Source organism: Triticum urartu, chromosome 5 (genome assembly GCF_003073215.2).
Source record: "Triticum urartu cultivar G1812 chromosome 5, Tu2.1, whole genome shotgun sequence".
Lineage (NCBI taxonomy): Eukaryota > Viridiplantae > Streptophyta > Magnoliopsida > Poales > Poaceae > Triticum > Triticum urartu.
The window spans coordinates 590,273,900-590,296,063 of NC_053026.1; the positions used below are offsets into that span (position 1 = coordinate 590,273,900).

Genomic DNA, 22,164 nt, shown 5'->3' on the forward strand with positions numbered 1-22,164 from the left:
TGCCGCGTGTCGCCGTCGCACTGCCGCGCCTGACCCCCCCTCCCGCACCCCCGCCGATGGTTACACCGCCGGACGCCGCGAATCTGCAGCCGCCCTGCCCCCGCCCGCACATCTCCAATCCACCCGCATCCACCGCCGCCGCCGCCGTCCCACCCACACCCCGGCCCCGCCCGCATCCACCGCGCGCCGCCACCGCCCGCAGCCCCGCGCCGGCCCCGGTTTGTCCCCGCCCGCCCGCAGCCCCATCGGCATCCACCGCCGCCGCGCCCCGCAGCTCCGCCCTGGCCGCATCCATCGCAGCTCTGCCACGTCCCCGAGTCGGCCACCGCCCGCCCGCCGCCAGACCGCATCCACCGTCGCCGCCCGCATCCCCACCGGCCCCTCCCTACATCCCCACCATCCCCCCGCTGCCACCATGCTACGCTAGAAGATCCCGAAGAGCAACATCAGGTTCTTCTCTGTGCGGGCCAAGCCGTCCGCAACTTCAGGGTGGAGTTCTTCGACGCCGGCCGTCGCTTCTGACTCGGCACCTACCCCACCGTCCACGAGGTCGCGCGTGCCTATGATGTGGCGGTTTGGCGTGCCGAAAGGCCAAAGTCCGACCTCAACTTCGTGGAGATCCAGACACGGGCGGATGCGGAGATGCTCGTGTCGTAGGGCATTCGGATGGAGGAGATTAAGAAGAAGAAGGAGGAGGAGGAGGAGGAGGAGAAGGAGGTGAAGAAGGAGGACGAGGCCGCCCCCTCGGCGATGATCCCCATCGAGTCCTCGGAGGAGGAGGACGAGGAGTCCTCGGGGCTCTCCGATGACAACGACGACGAGTAATGGACGCCCTCGGACGACGAGTACTTTCTCCGTCTAGGTGTATAAGTCACCTTACGAAAACCAAATAATCCCAAAACACTAAGGCGCGAAAGAGTAGTACTCCCTCCGGTCCTTTTTACTCTGCATATTAGGTTTGTCTAAAATCAATCTCATCCAACTTTAACCAAGTTTATACAAAAAATTATTAACATTCACATAACAACACATTTATTAGATCCATATCAGAATATATTTTCATATTATATTTATTAGATGTTATAGATGTTAATATTTTGTAATATAAATTTGGTCAAACTTAGCAAACTTTGACTTCAGACAAAGCTAATGTGCAGAGTAAAAAGGACCGGAGGGAGTACTAGTTGCATGCATATTAATTAGACCTCATCTATTAATTGAAGGACCATTGCATGCAATTTCTGTGGCACACTATTGGTATTGAAAGAGGACTTCTATTAATAGCACAATTTTAGTTGAGAAAAGAATGATGTGATTGGCTTCATCCATCATTCAATTATTTTCCTAGTCCAATCTCTTTGCGCCTAGGTTGCGGTGCACCTTAATGCACCTAGACGGAGGGAGTAGTTTGGATTAGTTGGGCTAGTCGTTTTTTTAATGTTTTCTATGTTTGACCTATGCATGAATTATGATGAAATGAAGTAGTTTGAACTATGTTGAAAGAAGTAGTAGTTGGAAGTTTTTAGATTTTACATCTCTAATTAGCATCTTCTGTTGGAGTTAGTCTTTTACATCTCCGTTTTACATCGTCGGTTGGAGTTGGCATTTTTTATTTTTTAGATGTAAATTTTTACATCTTCAAATTTGCATCATCTATTGAAGATGTTTTTATAAGGAAAGTTGTTTCATATATCACGAAGAGCTTGAGAAGAGAACATACACACACACGTTCCTCCTCCACAGCCCGCCTCGCGTCGCAAGCCGTTGTGCTTCGTGATCGAGCCGCGCTAGGACCTATGCCACATGTACCCAATGCCTTATTTATGGCACGCAAGATCAATGTTGAAACGTTTTTCAACTAGTGAGAATCCGAACCAGTTTTTTCATAGTGGATTGGTTTTTGGTTCTCTTCGCCTCCTTAGTGGGAAAGCGATTATGTTTCTCTTCCTCTCCATGTTCGAGGCACAGGATAAGAGGTCGTTCCTCTTTCCATATTGACGGAATGCACACAACTCTTGGCCTTATTCTAGAATCTTGCGTCGCCTACCTCTTTTCCATCTCGCTCGAAAAAAGGATTCTGAAACCCCCTCCTCTTGTGATCCGATACTGGAGAGGGCCGATCAAGTTTTTGGGGAGCGTCCCGCTCGACTATTTGGATCTTTGTTCAATGTGACTGCGAACGGTAATATACCTGACAATGAGTTCCCCAATGGCGACTTCTTCCCCAACCGAGGACCTTTTTTGCGACATGATGAACGACACACCTACATCTTCTTCCGGTGCTCCGTATGTCATCTTATCCTCTGTGTTAGAGATATGATGTTTATTTCTTATGATCTTGATTACATGACTAGTTTCAACAACTTGTTGCTTCATTCGATTGTCATCTCTATCATGGTAAATCATGTTTTACCTACTATTTTTCTGGATTAAACTTAATGGAATACCCACGAGCTTTGGGTTAAAAAATAATTTTGTAATAAGTATTTCTGAGACGAGACAACATCCAAACGTCGCGACCGCGCCGAAAGAGTGGCGAACCAGTCTGATCTTGGCCTCATTGGATTCGGCGACCAGTCTTGATTACCCATGGCGGCTCTCCAAGCTCCCAAGACGTCACACTTTAATGACTAGCTCAATTCCCCATGCGTGCGTACGTGATCTCATCCTCTCCGGCGGTACTTAAACACGCCGCGCGCAAGCGGCCACCAGCATTCCGTCGCCTTGCCCCTTGGACTCCACCTCCGAGAGCTATCAGCTATGGCTGCCATCAAGATCAAGCTCGCCGTGGACAGGTCGCGGAATCGCGTGGTCTTCGCTGACGCTGGCTCCGACTTTGTCGACGTTCTCCTCTCCTTCCTCACGCTGCCGCTCTCCGCCCTCCAGTCCGGCGCACCAGGCGTGCCATCGCCGGGGTGCCTCTCCAACCTCTGCGGCAGCGTGGACCGCCTCAGGGACAGTGGTCTGCTAAAGGTCGAGGCCTGCCATGGCATGCTTCTCACGCCTGCTCACAACGATGAGTTCCAGTATGCATACATATCTAGTACTCCCTCCATTCCAAAATAGATGACTCAACTTTGTACTAATTTTAATACAAAGTTAGTACAAAGTTGAGTCATCTATTTTGGAACGGAGGGAGTATGATCTATGTGTCAATTCAGTTATTCTTCATGATTAGCTTGACTAATTAAATTAAATCTCATCGCCAGGGACTGTAAGTCAGCTAGCAAGTACTGCAACAAAGCTCCTATCGGGTTTGCAAGTGTTGCCTAGTTATGGCCAGAGTTTTTCATGTCTACAACTATGAGCAAGTGGCCAGAAAAGAGACCTTTGTACGTGGCACAGGACGGTTTGTGATCAGTGATGACATGACAATCAAGCCAGCATCTACAGGAGTCATACAGTCGCTGCCTCAAGCGTTCGGTTCTAATGGAATCGCCCATGGCTTTGAGGAGCTGGAAGTGACCGTCAGCTGGCTCACTGTAAGACGATCGATTTTCATCAGCATAGTACTATACTAGTATATACAAAAAATTTACCGTTGGAGTAGAACCCCCTCTTTTTTCTAATACCTGGGCTTAATTGTGATTTAGGTTTCATCCATGCTGAAGGCCTTCCTTTCATCAGATACCGTGCTCAGTGATGCATTCCTAACAAATGAACCTGATGGCAAGGCTGCTCATGCTACCGCGAAACCGAGCATCGATCGGAAAATTCCACCGTCCGATCAAGATTCCGTAGGTTCTTTCCCAGAAAGCAAGATCAAGATTTTCTATGACACATATAAAAAGAAGGTCATGTATGCTGAATGCAACCGTGAGTTCGTGGACCTGCTCATGGGTTTCTTGACTTACCCTGCGAGCTGCGTGATCAAGCACACAGGAGCTGTCACTTGCCATCTTGGCAGGTGCTTCACAAATCTCTATAGCAGCGTTGTCGATCTCGCCAATGCTGGGTGCTTCACAGGTGGCCTCCCTGGTGTGATGTTACTGGATCCAAGCATTATGCCGTTTGACATTTTGAGCAACATCTTGTCCGACCGGTGCCGGCCGCTTGACTGTCGGTGTCGGAAGGACACGATGCCAGAGCTAGCACGCTACTGCTTCCACCCTGAGATTGTCGAGGACCGAAAGTACGTCGTAGGCGATGATCTGCTTATACATCAGGCAACTGCCATGTCTGTGATGAAGTATTGGTCTGGGAGGAACAAGGCTATGGTACTGGAGACTGACATTACCGTAGGGAAGCAGGAGGTAATCTAGCTTGCAAATTAGCACATAACTAATAATGCGTAAATTAAGTTTGTTGGGGGTTTTGCCAATGATTTCCGTTATTCTTGCAGGCTGTTGCGTTGCTGCGAGCCGCGCTAATAACTTCGAAGAATGCACTGACCGAAGTGTTCATAGATAGGCTGGAGGCACAGTCGTCCACCATGCCGAAGATGCCCCGCTACGGTACAACCCTCCTCCAAAACGTATAAAGGGCAATATAGTCTTTTCACTCATCATATTCATTTTCATACGCATGTTCCGTTGTACGCTGTATAGGCCGTACGTACGAGGAATCCAATTCTGTACTAACACCCACAGGGTCGGCCTATTAATATATCTTTTAATATTCAAAAATAGATGCAGGTAGTGAGATTCGAACTCATTACCACGTTGTATTCATACAGTGCCACTAACCAACTGGCAGAGCTGATGCTGATGCTGGTGTACAAATTGCAACTTTTGTTATTCTTATGGTAAACAACTCGTGAGCAACCTATGCACCCATGTGTTCTACAAATGTTTCTCGGCCGCAGCCATGCCCTCAGACATACGTAAACAAAAAAGGCAATGCCTTGTTTTACTTTTTTCCTGGTTTTGTCTAGCCAATTTTCTATTGTTTTTTTTCTCGATCTCCTTTTCTTTTTTCATTTTCATTTTCTTTTCCTTTCTAAAATTCACGGAATTTTTCTAAAATCCTGAAATTTTCATAAATTCGTGAACTGTGTTTCAAGTCCGTGTCTAATTTCTTAAACCTGTGAACTTTTTTCTCAAATCACTGATTTTTCTCAAATACATGAACAATTTTTAGATCCACAAACCTGTCTCAATTTTTACAAACCTTTTCTAAAACCCGTGATTTTTTTCAAAAATTCGTGCGAACAATCTATGTCCAAGCGAGAGGAAAGACGAACGAGAAGAAAAATAGCCATTTTCCCCAACTACCTGCAAAATTTGGGTATATTTTCTTAAATTCCACGAGTACATCATATGCAACATAGGGGTTTCGGTTAATTTGGAAGAGTTCGTCCCATAGCACTTTTTTTTACATATTCATCAAATGGACCCAAATTTTTTCCACTGAATACTATCATCATGGCAAGCAGCCATGCCATATTTCATCTATTTTTTAGGTTTCGTACAATTTCTACAGTTTTTTGCGTGAAAAATCCCTAAAATACTAACCGGGCGTGACGCAACGTGTGTTTTTTGTACGAATTCGTCCAAATTTTGTGTGGAGTACTAGGATGACCATGCCCAGCAACCTGAAAATTCTGGCTATATTTTAAGAAAGTGCACAACACTAGTAGAAAATGGGCCTTTAGTCCCAGTTCTAGAGGGCCTTTATGTTGGGGAACATAGTAATTTTAAAATTTTCCTACGCACATGCAAGATCATGGTGATGCATAGTAACAAGAGGGGAGAGTGTCGTCCATGTACCCTCGTAGACCGTAAGCGGAAGCGTTATGAGAACACGGATGATGTAGTCGTACGTCTTCATGATCCGACCGATCCAAGTACTGAACGCACGGCACCTCCGAGTTCAGCACACGTTCAGCTCGGTGACGTCTCATGAACTCACGATCCAGCAGAGCTTCGTGGGAGAGTTCCATCAGCACGACGGCGTGATGACGGTGATGATGATGCTACCGATGCAGGGCTTCGCTTAAGTACCGCGATGATATGACCGAGGTGGATTATGGTGAAGGGGGGCACCGCACACAGCTAAAAGATCAACTGATCAACTTGTGTGTCCATGGGGTCCCCCTGCCCCCGTATATAAAGGAGCAAGGGGGAGGCCGGCCAGCCCTAGGAGGGTGCGCCAAGAGGAGTCCTCCTAGTGAGAGTAGGACTCCCCTTTCCTAATCCCACTAGGAGGGGGAAGGAAGGAATGGAAGAGGGGAAAGGCAAGGGGGCGCCCCCCTTCCTTGTCCTATTCGGACTCAAGGGGAGGGGGCGCGCGACCTGCCCTGGCCGGCCCCTCTCTGTCCACTAGGGCCCATCAAGGCCCATTAGCCCTCGGCAGGGCTGGTCCTGAGGTTTTGGGGGCCCGGGGCGAAACTAAAACCTTGGGCCTATTAATACTCGCAATAATATGTGACTTACATATGACTATATGATTTCCTCAAAAAAAAATGACTATGCGATTTTGTCTCATAAATCATGAGTAAATTTCTAAAATATTTTTCTAGAAGTTGGTTTCTAAACCACACAAAGACGAAAATATGGAGTACATAATATAGATACCATGACCCCTTTAGTCCCGGTTTGAGACACGAACCGGGACTAAAGGGCATCACACCCTTTAGTCCCGGTTCGTGTCTCAAACCGGGACTTTCCCATTTAAACCGAGACTAATGCTTTTAGCCGCTCGAAGCGGGACTAATGCTCACATTAGTCCCGGTTCGTAATGCAACCGGGACTAATGTGTATATTGAGATATGACCAAAGCCTTGTTTTCTACTAGTGCAAGTACATCATGTACAACGTAGGGGTTTCGATTAAGTCGAAAGAGTCCGTCCCATAGCACTTTCTTTTACATATTCATCAAATAGACCCAAATTTTTTCCACATCATTCTATCTTCATGGATAGCATCCAAACCAAGTTTCATCTATTTTTGACATTTCACACATTTTCTAGGGTTTTTCCGGTGAATAATCCCTAAAATATTGATCGGACGTGACCCACCGTGTGTTTGGTGTCCGAATTCGTTTAAATTTTGCATGGAGTGGTAGGATGACAATGCCCATTTGCCTGCAAAATTTGAGTATATTTAATGAAAGTCCACAAGTACGTCATGTACAACATAGAGGTTTCGCCTAAGTCGGAAGAGTCCGTCCCATAGCACTTTTTTACACATTCAACAATGTAGAGAGTAATAAAGAAATTGAATAAAGCCGGTGTGTCGTACAAACCCGGTAACATGAAAGAAGAAGAAGAGAATGTGTTGATAGATTTCCTAAAAAGATTTCCCTTACGATGATGTGCTATGATAGATTTTCTAAAAAGGATTTCCCTTACGATGACGTGCACACACCTGATGGCACAATGGGTGGCAAGAACTATGATTTAAAAAGAATTCTTTAATTGTTGATACCAGGCCGGTTTTCTAGTCTGGAACCTTTTAGATGGTTACTCGTTTTTTTTAAATCGCAATGTTACAAAATGTGCATCATATTTATTTATTTATTCATATTTTTCAAAAAAAATTGAAAATATAAAAAATGGTTGCATTTTCAGAAAAAAATAAGACTTTTAAAATTGTTTGTGTTTTCAAATATTATTCAGAATTTCAAAAAAATAGCGGTTTTCAAAATTTATTCAGAGTTTAAAATCTGTTCTACTTTTCGGAAAATTTGTATGCATGTTAAAAAATCAATTTTGAATTTCTTTTGCGTTCAAAAAAGTCACGTTCAAAATTCTAAAAAATTGTTCAGCTATGTAGCTGTTAATAGTCTTAAGACACCGCGCTGCTCTTTTGTCATTATAATTGGGTCAGTCTAGTGGTTGGCTCATTTCATTGAGAGTGCAAGGTCATGTGTTCAATACCTGTCGCATGCACATTTTTTTAGGATTTTCGAGTGTTTCAGATAGACGACTTGCTGTTGGGCCGGCCCAGGATACTGTTAGCCGCTGTTTATTTTCGCGGGCTGTCTCGAAAAAAATTCGCTGATGTATTTTTAAAAAAGGACCATCATACCATTTATTATGAAGGGGCATGGAGAGATCTTCTCCGTTAATGTGTTTAGGGGGAATTATATCGAAGCGGAAGTGATCTTTGCCAGGGTCCCCGGGGGGCGGATCATAACCGTGGAGATTGCGAGGTCCGACACCATTGCGATTGTCAAGGGTAGGATCAAGGATAGGGTGTCTATTCCTGAGGGGTTTCGTCATGAATTGGTCTACGGTAGCAGATATCTTAAAGACTCGCGCACAGTTGCCGATTAAAATCTTGGTAGAGAATGTACCATCACAAACGAATTTTTCAACAAGTGAGATAGATCACAGTCAACTTGAGCACTACAGCCGGTTGTGACAATGCTTGGTCGTGCAATCGTTTTGCTGTTGTTCAGTTCTGCTGGTAGTTGTCTTCGCTTTGTTTAACTTTACCTAATGGTGGTCCTGTGCTCTCCTGTAATGGTCTATCTGTCCAGTCTGGTTAGAAACTTGTCAGGGACTCAGGTGTAGTCTGAATTATGAAAACTTTTGCGGAGGTTTCTCCATTGAATGGAAGATGGAGACGGACAAAACAGAAGTTATTTTGAGCACATTAGAATAGATCAACGCGAAGATTTTTTTTTTACCAATGTAGCATTTCTTCGTTGCTGCAACATAATACTGCCATCTTGCGCACACTGAAACAAAATGAATTTCAATCATCGTTTTCTGAATTTTGTTTTTCTGTCCTAAGGTTCGAATCGAAACCGAACGCATCCTTGAAGCCAAAGCATACAAGGCAACTCTGCACGAGCAATTCTGAATGACAAGTGTCTCTGAGATGCCTCTGTAGCAACTGAATGTTTACTTCCTGCTGTATTAATCTGGAGTCTTGTAGTTTGGAGAGATATTGCCTGCTGGCTTGGTTGATCTAGATCTTGTAAGTACTTAGGTTTCTCTGCAATGCAATGGAGCCGGGGCTGTTGCCCTTTTCCTCTAAATTTTTTTCTGAAAGATACTAATATATATGTTCAACTCTGCAAGACCAATTCTGAAAGGAAAAAAGAAAACAGAGCGATCATGCATGTTCAACAGCAGCAAGCGTCAACAACTGTAGCATACAACACTTCCAAATTTACCGGACAAATCGCAGCCCATGCATTGCATGCATGCAGATCTACACCCTATAGCCTACAATTCTGTTGAGTCCCTGCGTTTCACGATCGACCATGGCAGCGCCGGCTTCGAGGCGCGCGCGCACGCGCTCGTCCGCGAGCAGCTCCGGCGTGAATTCATTCCTCCAGCCGGCGCACCACGCGACGGCCTGGCGGACCGCAGCCAGTGGAGCAGCGCCTCTTCCCATCGGTGGAAGAACTCAGCTTCAAGGATGGTCACCATGGCTCCCACCCCATCACCGTGCTGAACGAGCAGTCCATCTGCTTCGGCGGCGTGATCCTCAGCTCCCGCAGCTGCCGTGCGAGCCTCGGCAGGATGTGACGCCGGGCAAAGGCGTCCCATTGCATCGGGTGAAGGTACTTTTTCAAAGACGAGACGATGTGGTGGTGATCGGCGTGGTTGATGATCTTGCTCTCCACCGTGTCGTAGAGGCTGTCCGGCAAGTGCCCGACGAGGGGGATCCACGGGCGTAGCAGTGCTGGCAGTTCGGGTTCCACAGCGGCTCCCACTCCCGCGCGTCAGCGGCCATCCTCGGCCTGATCACCTCCTCGACGATGTAGCGTATGGTGGCAGGAGGCAGCGACGCTTTCCACGTCCCCGGCGTGCGCTCCCCTTCGAACACCTTCGCCGACTCGACGACCGCCGCCAGCGCGCCCGCCGTTTCCGCGCTACCATCCCCTTGGAGTTCGAGCGAATGCAGCAGGGCGAGGGTCTTGTCGAAGCACTCACGTTCAAGGGACAGCACTCGTGAAAGGTTCCGCCACCGGCGGGACCACTCGTCTTCGACCACCGGCGGCGTGTTCTGCAGCCCGTTGTCGTGCGGTGTGTCGTCATGGCCGATCCCGACGTTCCGGCGCGGCAGTGCCACGGGCTCTAAGTGGGCGATGATCCCTTGCCGCTAGGGCTGCAAACGAGTCGAGCTCGATCGAGTTGGAGTTGGCTCAGCTCAACTCATATGAAAATTCAAGCGAGCTCAAATTAAGTGAAGCTCATGATCGAGCTGTAGAACATGACTTGTGCTTAGCTTGTAACGATCTCGAGCTAATTTCGAGCTAAATGAGATGGTAAAAATTATAAATCTATGGATGAAAAACAAAAAATTAAGGTGAATATGCTAGGAACCTTTACCAAAAATATAGGATATTTAACACATAGTCTGTCATAATTAGTCTTCAATCTTCTCTACAGTTAATAAGTTTCCATGTTCGTTGGTAAATAAAATAAAGAAAAATTATGGATAGCATATATTAATAAATTATCTTAATTCCATTTAATATATGACATGATCATTTAATATAATGATATTCTGTCGAGCTATCGAGCTGAAATCGAGCGAGCCAACATTGGCTCAAGATCAGCTCGTTTTTCTATCGAGCTACATAAAATGTTCAAACTCAGCTTGTTTATTTTCAAGTCAATCTCGAGTCGAGTCAAAAAACGAGTCAATCTCAAACGGCTCATGAGCCTCGAGCTTTTCTTACATCCCTACTTGCCGCTGCCCGCCCAGGCCGGAGCCCTCCCGGTAGTTCCACTGCCGCATCATCCTTGCCACCGCCTCGGTGGTGACCGCCAGGCTCCCGGGCATGTGAGACGGGTACGCTGACTTGGCCTCCAGCGTCGCCATCGCCATGGTCGCCGGACAATCGAGCTCTTGCAAAAACTATACGCACTACGTATATATCACGCGATATTGGAAACCGGCGGTAGTTTAGGCACGCATCATTATATGGACGGGGTACCAAATCGTTTGAGCTCCGAGTAGGATTGGTGTTCGTCACCGAATCTCCGAGTAGGATTAGTGTTCGTCAAAGTTAAGGAAGCGTCTGGCTGGCGGCCGTTGGCTCGCTAGCGGTAGCGAGCGGCCGGCCACAAAAAGAAAATTCCTGTCCCCTCGTTCCGAGAAAGGAAGGCCTCCTTCCGTCCCACAAAATTCATTGGCTCATTAGCGCTCGTGAGCGGCTGCCAGCCAGATGAGTTCACCAAACAGAAAACAAAGCCCAGTCGCTATCAATGACCGCACTACTCTCTAGAAAAAGCTTCCCATGCCCCCTCGTCCACATTTCCTCCTTCACGGGTATCTTTCTTCTCCACTTTCCCTTCACCTTCTTCACTTTCCCTTCACCTTGCCTATAAATCTGCCACCGGTCTTCTCCATAGTTGGAGGGAGTAGCAAAATAGGAAGCCAAAAAAAGGAGAAAATATGATCTCTGTGTAATTAAACACCACTGTGTGCAACTATACCCTGTAGTAAAACCAACTTTTGCCTAGATGTGTGCAAATAGACACAAGGAAGTAACCAAAAAAGAAAAAATTTGATCTCTGTTTAATTAAACACCACTCTGTGCAACTAGACCCAGTAGTAAAACCAACTTTTGCCTGGATGTGTGCAAATAGACACAATGGAGTAGTTTTGCAGATAGCCCAAACTAGAAACATGGACTGGGTTCCTGTTTGTGCAACTAATCACAGTTCCAACAATGTCAACCTTTTGCGCAATGTGTGCAACCAAACAGCCAAATACTAGAAAATATGGACTGGATGTACTGTTTATGCAGAAAGAAGCACATATTTGCACAACTAAAAAAGAGTGGGTTCCAAAAGAAACCTTTTTATTCCATGTGTGCAAATAGAAGCCTATATTTCTGCCAACTAAAATATGGATCCAAAACCAACCTTTCCTGCTATGTGTGCAACCAAACAGCCAAGACTAGAAAAAGAGATGTGCAAACTAATCATGGATCCAAAAGCCAGCTTTTGTTGTAACTGTGTGCAACCAACACACACAGACATGGATGTGTGTTGTCTGTGCAAAAATAAACATATATTTGTGCAACTAAACATGAATCCAAAGCCAACTTTTGCTGTAAACGTGTGCAACTAAAACATGAATCCGGACCAGAAAGTATCAGACAGCACCAACAAGGGTGAAAAAGAGGTGATCATTTCCTCCTCCTGTTCAGATCCTCCCTCCTTGACTTTCCCTTTCCCCCTCACCAAATTTCTCTTTGAAAAAATAGCTTCTCCATAGTTGAAGAGACGATAAACAGAAATAATAAAAGGGAGATCTGGTACCTGTGCAATTTTAAGTGATTTTCGTGCTACTACATCATGGGACAAACCAACTTTTACAGCAATGTCTGCAACAAAATGCAGAAAATGTGCAAATATATAGGAGAGAGCACATAGAGTCTTATTTCACACATAATGTAGAAAGAACCAATGTCTATGTAGCAAAAAAAGAAAAGAGAAGAAAAGTATATTGTAGGTACTACGAAAACATAACTACCAACTAGACAAGAATCTGGTTTGCATCTTTTTTTTCTTTGATCTTTCAACACAGTAGTATGTGATTTTGTAGCTTAGAATTGTGTGCACAAATCTATAGCAGCTCATCCACCATCATAACCTGTAAAACCTGCACATGAGGCAAAAAAAGAAGCCTAAGAAAAAATGAACTAGCTCTAGCTTGAATTTAGCCCGTCTAAACACACGAAATGAAAAAAATAGTGATTTTTAAAAGATTATATTCTTTCAAATAAGTAGTGCAACTACATTCGAGTGCATCTGCAAACCTAGAAAAATCAGATGCATGTGAGCACATGAGGATGCCAACTATTAAATTGTTCTTGTGCAACTAAAGAAGTTGAAGATACCAACTCATGTGGCATTGTTGTGCAACTATTAAAACAAGTTGGGGATGCCAACTCCTGATTGGTTCTTGCGCAACTAAAATAGATGTGGATGCCAACTCATGTGATATTGCTGTGGGACTATTTAAAAAGTTGAGACTGCCAACTCCCAAATGGCTCGGGTGCAACTATGGAAGTCGAGGATGCCAACTCGTATGATACTGTTGTGCAACTATTTGAAAAGTTGAGGATACCAACTCCTAATTGATTCTTATGCAATTATAAAAGTTCAGGATGCCAACACCTAGCTGGTTCTCATGCAACTGTGTAAAAAATCATGTGTTTTACACAGAGATGTAATGAAGCTCTACAGAGAGATCATGTTTAACGAGACAATTGTAGTTTAGGGAATAATAGATGGATCAAAAATAGGATCCTAAACCATACCAATAGTGACAAAATTAGAACAGCTAGCCGTGAAAATCCAACTAAAACCTAGTTGTAGCTTCATGATGCAGGGCAGTGTACCATTTAGATATCATGGCAAAAAAAGGCCTGCCAACTAAATGATCTAGAGCGTGGAACTATCCTGGAAATGCAGCCAACGGACGTATGAGCGTGTGCAACTAAAAAATGAAATTTAAAAACAGACTACCGACCGTCCTTTGTGCTGTAATCCAACTACGTTTGCCTCCCTGTGCAATGTTTACAACTAGCTAACCAGCTATGCAGTGTACCACTTAGATATCATCTAAAATATGCCCTCCCAATTATAATTTCTAGAGCATGCAACTACCCTGTAGATGCAGCCAACTGGCATGAGAGGTTGTGCAACTGTAAAATGAAAAAATGTCCTGCCAACTAAATGATCTAGAGCATGCAACTATCATGCAGATGCAGCCAATTGACATATGAGCGTGTGCAACTGGAAAATGAAATTGAAAAACACACGCCTGATCGTCCTTCGTCCTGTAATCCAACTATGTTTCCATCCCTGTGCAAATTTTACAACTAGATAGCCAACTATTTCTTCCTCCGTTTGCAACTTACTAGAAAAAACAATAAAAAACATGGATGAACCCGGATGCAAAAAGAGATGTACAAAAACATACACTATCCCATTATCTACCCGCTCTGGTTGAAACTCAAATCTCACATAATCCCCACGCCTCTCTAGTTCGAAAGCAGCACGAGAGCTATGCTCATGAGACCAACGCCACCATGGTCGTAACTGTGTGAAGCGGATGCGGTTAACCACCGCTATGGGCTGCCCGACAAACTCGTCCCCCGCCGTCGCACCCTCTCCGCGCTAGCCTCCCTCGTCCGATGAATACGAGCAATACCAGCCGCCCCTAGGCAGGACCTATGCGGGGTAATTGATAGGAGATATGGATAGAACCGAGGACAGAAGAAAATCCATGGGTAGGACCTTACCTGCGCTGGCGACGAGCAGTGAATCCCCCGCGCAAACATGGCAAATATTGAGAGAGAGAGAGAGAGGAGAGAGGCCGCTGGGAGCACCTACACGTCCTCCAATAGCCGAGTATAGGGGGAGGTGGTGGTGGTGCACGGCCGTCCGTGTGGACGTCGTCAATCATGGAGGAGGCAGCCGGGTTCACGTGGTGATGGCGCGACACGGCGGCCCGATCTAGATGAGGCGGGTCTAGGACCTCATGCCCGGAGCTCGTGGGGGTGGCGAGTGATTGGGCCTCGTCTCTGCCGTGGTAGAGGGGGTGGAAGGACGAGCAGGGAGGGCCATGGCCTAGATCCATGGCTGCACGATGGCCTGGACCACACCATCGCCGGGGTGGAGCCGGGTGGGGGATCTCGGGGTCGAGCCAGAGGAGGAGGCCAGCATGTGGATGTGGTCATGCAGATCCGGTGAGGCCCGCGCATGGAGGAGGCGCTCGAAGGAGCTGACGGCGACGGCAACGGCGACGGCGACGACGCCTCGATCCAGAAGAATTGGGGGAACTGCGAGAGACAGCAGGGGGGATGGTGGGTTCGGCCGGCTCGGTGGGTGGGGTGACGGGTGGGTGGGCTGCCGACCAGATGACACCTGAAGTGAGGACGCACGCGCGTGATTGAAATCGTGTGGTTCCCAGCCGGCCGCTCGATTACGCAAAAAAGTGCGCGTGCACTTTTTAGATTTTAGGCAAAGTTAATATTTCAATTTATGTGACAAGATCTAATATTACAAATTTCACATATTTGTTACAAAGTTCTAAATTACATCAAATTAGTATTAATAAAAAATTGGCATACAAGTTTTTCTTATGAGGTATAGGGGGTGGGGGAGGGCAGTACCCCCACCTAAATATATTACTCAAAGTTGGCCAAATGCCAATAGAGGGATCTAGATTATAAGGGGAAACCGGATCGAAAACTTAAACAATTTAACCTCATTTACGATGACGAAAACCGTGCAATAACAAAGAAAACACATAAAATTGAAGTACAAAGTTACAACACAATGCAAGGATGAACAACTTAAGCATATAGATGGTTGAGGGATGTACTGTCGGTTATGTCATAAGCATGTACATGGCACCACAAGCAAAGGAGAGGACGACAAGGTAGGACAGTGCACCATAAGACAACACATAGGCAAATTCAGAGGTCGAGGAATGAGAAAATCAACAGTAGCAACTGCGAAGCCACTGGCACATGATAACGCATGGTTCCATAACCATTTATACCAGCCCGACTCATCCAACACTCAACGCTAGGCTGGTCTTGAATGTGGCGAGGTAATAATGATGGCGGGGAAGGCTTTAGCTCATCGAGCATGCACACAGGGAATTTCAATTCAACATCGGGAGTTAGGTCAGTTGGTGGGAATTATCGACGAAGGAGTGGCCAACTCACAAACAGTGCCTCAGAAGAAAATATCTCTACCAAGGCTGGTTAATGTCCATGGTGGAGTGTAAATGGAGGTCAAGCACAACCTCAAGTTGGCGACAACAAAGGACCCAAGCAGTGGTCGAACATAGATTTGTAGGAAGCTGACATGGCAAGAGGAGGAGATCACTAGGTTGCTGGGTAGAAGATCATTAGGGGTAGAAAATGGAAACACTGTGGCACCAAAGGCACCACCACCGAACCCCTAAAGAACACCTCCAAATATGAACACATAGCTCTCTCTCTCTCTCTCTTGCTCTCTCTCTCTCTCTCTCTCTCGGACTTTAAGCCAACTCTGCTTCCTTTGTAGCTTGTGCACCCGACTTCTCCAACCTCTCCAATTCTGTGCTTCAATTTATTCATTGTCATGTTGTAGTTGCATAATCCTTGTTTTTAAAGTCAAGCTCGAATTGCCTTATAGAAATTGAAACAACGTTTTTGTGGCTCAACCACCAGCTAATAAGAATTCAGATATGTGTCTAGATGAAACTAATCTAAATGCAATACCCACTCAACTAAACTAAGTGCAAAAAAAATGAAAGCTTAATTAACAGTTGGCAACTGACTGATTGCTCAAGCTAGCGATAAAAGTCGTGGTCTACATTTTGATACAGAAATAATCAATCATCGATGTGCAACAATATCTTGTCTTGCTAGCAAGCACGGCTGCATGAATCGGTCAAATCTTTGTAGTGGTGACATTAGAGGCACATCTTTTTTGAGAGTAAATTAACTCAGTGTACTCTCAGTAAAAATCATTAATAAACATTGTCGGTGTCAAAACCGGCGGATCTTGGGTAGGGGGTCCCGAACTGTGCGTCTAAGGCGGATGGTAACAGGAGGCAGGGGACACGATGTTTTACCCAGGTTCGGGCCCTCTTGATGGAGGTAAAACCCTACGTCCTGCTTGATTTATTCTTGATAATATGAGTAGTACAAGAGTAGATCTACCATGAGATCGGAGAGGCTAAACCCTAGAAGCGAGCCTATGGTATGATTGTATGTTGTCCTACGGACTAAAATCCTCCGGTTTATATAGACACCGGAGGAGGCTAGGGTTACACAAGGTCGGTTACAAAGGAGGAGATATCCATATCCGTATTGCCTAGCTTGCCTTCCACGCCAAGTAGAGTCCCATCCGGACATGGGACGAAGTCTTCAATCTCGTATCTTCATAGTCCAACAGTCCGGCCAAAGGATATAGTCCGGCTGTCTGGAGACCCCCTAATCCAAGACTCCCTCAGTAGCCCCTGAACCAGGCTTCAATGACGATGAGTCCGGCGCGCTGTGTTGTCTTCGGCATTGCAAGGCGGGTTCCTCCTCTGAATACACCACAAAAGAGTTTGAATACAAGGATAGTGTCCGACCCTGCAAAATAAGTTCCACATACCACCGTAGAGAGAATAATATTTCCACAAATCTAATCTGCTGACACGTTTTGGCAGCATGACATCACGCCATGGCCCGGTAATTATTCGAAGTGTTTTTCTTTAACCAGCCCCGCACATAACGCGAAGCGGTTTCTTGACACGTCTTGTCAAAGCAGAGATCGTGTTCCCCTTATTACGGGATTCTCATCAATACAAACGTGGGAAACCCAACCGTGCCTATTGGTATGAATCCTAGATCTTAGGTAAGTCTCGAACGGCCACGAGGAGGACGCCTGATATTCATCTCCTTTATAAAGGAACAAGGCTTTTACTTTTTCCCTCCCGTGCTCAATCGAATCCTTCCCCCGCTTCGAGTTCTAACACCCAAAGCCCATGTCAGGTGCTTCAGACCTTCAATCATGTCCGGATCCAGTCTTCAAGGCCGGTGGATGCCTTCCTCCGTCACGGAGGAGGACATCAAGAAGTTGAGGGAGGCCAGATATCTGACCGCTGAAATTTCGCATAGGCTGCCCGCCCGAGGGCAGGTCATCCCTACTCCCGAACCCGACGAGAGCGTTGTGTTCGTCTCCCACTTCCTCCGAGGACTAGGACTCGCTCTGGATCCCTTTGTTAGGGGTCTTATGTTCTATTACGGGCTGGATTTTCACGATCTGGCCCCGGATTCCCTTCTTCACATCTCGTTGTTTATTATCGTTTGTGAGGCCTTCCTCTGCATTACCCCTCACTTCGGCCTGTGGCTCAAGACCTTCGATGTGAAGCCGAAGATTGTCGAGGGGCAGTATGCAGCGTGCGGAGGTGCTTTAATAAGCAAAATTGCTGACGCTCCATGGCCAAAGGGTTCCTTTCCAGAGGTGTCCGGATTGTGGCAACGGGAGTGGTTTTACGTCACAGCTCCACGAAGTGCCAAGTGGGTAGCTGCCCCCACCTTTCGCTCGGGCCCTCCACCACAACTGATGTCATGGATCAGCAGAGGGCTGAGCTGGGGTCCGGCCAAGGACGTGCCAATACTACAGAGCCGTATCCGAGATCTCTTCGAGGGAGATTTCAGTCTGGTTATGGTAATGCAAGTTATGCTGGTTCGTCGAGTCCAGCCTTGCAAACGCCGGCCCCTCCGCATGTGGGAATTCAACCCGGAAGAACCGCACACTATTCAGAATTTCCTCGGCATGACGCACGAGGAGATGTACAAATCGTTCTTTGGACCCCAAAGAGAGTGTCGGGACACTACCGAGGACGTGGGCTTGAGCTGCAACCGCGCCGCTGCCCAAGTAAGTAATCCCATGGCCGAACACACTGCCCCTTTATTAATCATGACATCATTCTGAAGAGTCGCTCTTTGACCAGGACTGAATAACAAAGGCGAAGATGATCCGGTGTTCGGCCCCCTTCCTGAAGGCTTGGACAATCCGGTGCTGGAAAAGATGCTCGAGCCAGCACCTTGTCTAGTGCCCTCAAAGGAAGATGAAGGGGGGAATAAAGAGGGCGAAAGAGGGCCTCCATCGCTACCTATTCCAATCGAGGGAATGAGCGCCTCCACGAGGGAGGATAACCAAGGGGAAGAATCTGACATTCTCTCTCCCCGGGGAAGGAAAAGGACTACCTCTGAAGATCCGGAAACTAAGGTTTCCAAACGGGAGAAGAAGTCTCCGCCAGAGGGTCCTGCCTCTGAGGGTATTCTTGCCACACAATGTCCGCGCGGGGATCAGCCCTCTACCGAGCTGTAAGTAATCAAAAAGTACTTAATAGTGAAGATATCCTACCTTACTTACGAGGAAAATAACCGAAGCATTTATCTTGCAGTTCGGATCTTAGCCCTTCTCAGCAGAGCTCATCTTCAGGGGATCTTCTTCCAGAGATGATGGAGAGCGAAACGCCTCCCCCCGCCACACCGCCTCACAAGGCGGACGACCCCGAGGTGTCGTCGCGGAGGGTTTCTCCTGATCCGGCAAGGCCAGAAGGTAATCCTATGGCCACCCGAAGTTCTCAGTATCCGGCTCTTGAAGAGAGCAATCAAAAGAGTCCGTCACCGTCTGGTATGCGGTCAGACGTACTGAGGGATCTGCTAGGGCGAGCGACTATCTCGGAAGAGCACCGTACGTTGATGGGTACGGTGATTGAAAGGATTTCGTCCGCCGAAAGCGGGTTGCATGAAGCCTTTATAAGTCTACTGACGGATTTTGAGGTACGTGAAATGATGTACATGTTTGTCAGTACCGCACATTTTTAGATGTGCCCTGTGTAGATAGTAGCCCCAGAGACTCTGGTTGTCGTCGAAAACGGCGGCAAACAGAGGATCATAGTCCCAGGTAATAATCAGACCGCTTTTATGTGTAGGTGGTTGAAGCTCCGGTAGCTAGCCGGACTGATGGGTTTGCCGAACTGAAGCGGCAACTGGATGCGGCAGATGCCGACATTGTGCTTGTTAACAAGCGGCTTGACGAGGCACAGGGTAGGTGATTTTTCTGGTGAATGTCTGCTACGTCTTGAGCTTGCGTTGGTTTTCCCCGAAGAGGGAGGATGATGCAGTAGAGTAGCGTAAGTATTTCCCTCAGTTTTTGAGAACCAAGGTATCAATCCAGTAGGAGCCCACGCTCAAGTCCCTCGTACCTGCACAAAGTGATAGCTACTCGCAACCAACACGATTAGGGGTTGTCAAGCCCTTCACGGTCACTTACGAGAGTGAGATCTGATAGATATAATATTTTTGGTATTTTTGGTATAAAGATGCAAAGTAAAAAGTAAAGGCAAAGTCAAAAAGCAAAGCAAGATTAAAGTAATGGAGATTGATATGATGAGAATAGACCCGGGGGCCATAGGTTTCACTAGTGGCTTCTCTCAAGAGCATAAGTATTCTACGGTGGGTGAACAAATTACTGTTGAGCAATTGACAGAATTGAGCATAGTTATGAGAATATCTAGGCATGATCATGTATATAGGCATCACGTCCGTGACAAGTAGATCGAAATGATTCTGCATCTACTACTATTACTCCACTCATCGATCGCTATCCAGCATGCATCTAGAGTATTAAGTTAAAAACAGAGTAACGGCTTAAGCAAGATGACATGATGTAGAGAGATAAATTCATGCAATATGAAATAAACCCCATCTTGTTATCCTCGATGGCAACGATGCAATACGTGCCTTGCTGCCCCTTCTGTCACTGGGTAAGGACATCGCAAGATCGAACCCAAAGCTAAGCACTTCTCCCATGGCAGGAACTACCAATCTAGTTGGCCAAACCAAACGGATAATTCGAAGAGACTTGCAAAGATAATCAATCATACATAAAAGAATTCAGAGAAGATTCAAATATTATCCATAGATAGACTTGATCATAAACCCACAATTCATCGGTCTCAACAAACACACCGCAAAAAGAATATTACATCGAATAGATCTCCACAAGAGAGGGGGAGAAATTTGTATTGAGATTCAAAGAGAGAGAAGAAGCCATCTAGCTACTAACTATGGACCCGAAGGTCTGAGGTAAACTACTCACACTTCATCGAAGGGGCTAGGATGATGTAGAAGCCATCCGTGATGACGGCCCTCTTCCGGCGGAGCTCCGGAACAGGCCCCAAGATGGGATCTCGTGGATACAGAAAGTTGCGGCGGTGGAATTAGGTTTTTGGCTCCTCTTCTGATCGTTTGGGGGTACATGTGTATATATAGGAGGAAGAAGTACGCCGGAGGAGCAACGAGGGGCCCACGAGGCAGGGGGCGCGCCCTAGGGGGGGGCGCCCCCCACCCTCGTGACCGTCTCTTTTGTTCCTTGGAGCAGGGTCCAAGTCTCCTGGATCACGTTCGGTGAGAAAATCACGTTCCCGAAGATTTTATTCCGTTTGGACTCCGTTTGATATTCCGTTTATCCGAAACACTGAAATAGGCAAAAAACAGCAATTCTGGGCTGGGCCTCCGGTTAATAGGTTAGTCCCAAAAATAATATAAAAGTGGAAAATAAAGCCCAATATAGTCCAAAACAGTAGATAATATAGCATGGAGCAATAAAAAATTATAGATACGTTGGAGGCGTATCAATGTCACATAGTAAGAGCAGCATGATGCCAGTATTTTTAATATGTTGTGACTGCAGATGGAGCTGCCACTGTGGAGACCCTTCGGGCGGAGCTTGCCCGAGCCAAGGAGCGAGCAAGGAGTAGTAATGCGGCCGCTTTAAAGGCGGCCGAAGAGTTAAGGGCCGAACAGGCCGCACATTGTGGGAGCAAAGAAAAAATTGCCAAGATGGTCATGGAGTTAAAAGATGCTGCTGACCGTTACCGGCTTCTTGAAGAAGAAAACCGGGTGAAGGCGACGGACCTGGAGAAGGCCCGGGTGTGACACGCCCTCGATGCGGCTATATCTCCCACGTGTCGAAGCACGACTTAGAGGCATAACCGCATTGAAAGCAATGTCGCAAGTGAGGTAATCTTCACACAACCCATGTAATACATAAGGGACAGAGATACATAGTTGGCTTACAATCGCCACTTCACACAATACAAGAATAAAGCATTACATCATCCAGATACAATCAAGGTCCGACTACGGAACCAAAATAAAAGAAGACTACCCCAAAAGCTACATAGATCCCGGGTCGACCCCAACTGGGCTCCACTACTGATCAACTAGAACGAAGCAACACAAAGGACAAGATCTTCATCGAGCTCCTCGTTGAGCTTGGTTGCGTCACCTGCTTGGTAACATCGGCACCTGCAAACTGGTTTTTGGAAGTATCTGTGAGTCACGGGGACTCAGCAATCTCACACCCTCGCGATCAAGACTATTTAAGCTCATAGGTAAGGTAAAAGGTATGAGGTGGAGCTGCAGCAAGCGACTAGCATATATGGTGGCTAACATACGCAAATGAGAGCGAGAAGAGAAGGCAAAAGCATGGTCGAACAACTATGATCAAGAAGTGATCCTAGAACAACCTACGTCAAGCATTACTCCAACACCGTGTTCACTTCCCAGACCCCGCCGAGAAGAGACCATCACGGTAACACACACGGTTGATGTATTTTAATTAAGTTCAACTTCATGTTTCCTACAACCGGACATTAACAAATTCCCATCTGCCCATAACCGCGGGCACGGCTTTCGAAAGTTCAATCCCTGCAGGGGTGTCCCAACTTAGCC

At 46.5% G+C, this 22,164-nt stretch overlaps 1 protein-coding gene and 1 pseudogene across 1 annotated transcript; one reads left to right on the top strand and one right to left on the bottom strand.

Moving 5' to 3' along the window:
• The first annotated feature begins 3,275 nt into the window (after positions 1-3,275).
• On the top strand, positions 3,276-8,218 carry LOC125507485. The gene is made up of 5 exons (XM_048672055.1): positions 3,276-3,482; positions 3,594-4,253; positions 4,343-4,454; positions 7,843-7,895; positions 7,985-8,218. The coding sequence occupies exons 1-5, from the start codon at positions 3,276-3,278 to the stop codon at positions 8,216-8,218; spliced, it is 1,266 nt and encodes a 421-aa protein (XP_048528012.1).
• Positions 8,219-9,104: 886 nt separating this feature from the next.
• LOC125507486 lies at positions 9,105-14,762 on the bottom strand (annotated as a pseudogene).
• Between the last annotated feature and the right edge of the window lie 7,402 nt (positions 14,763-22,164).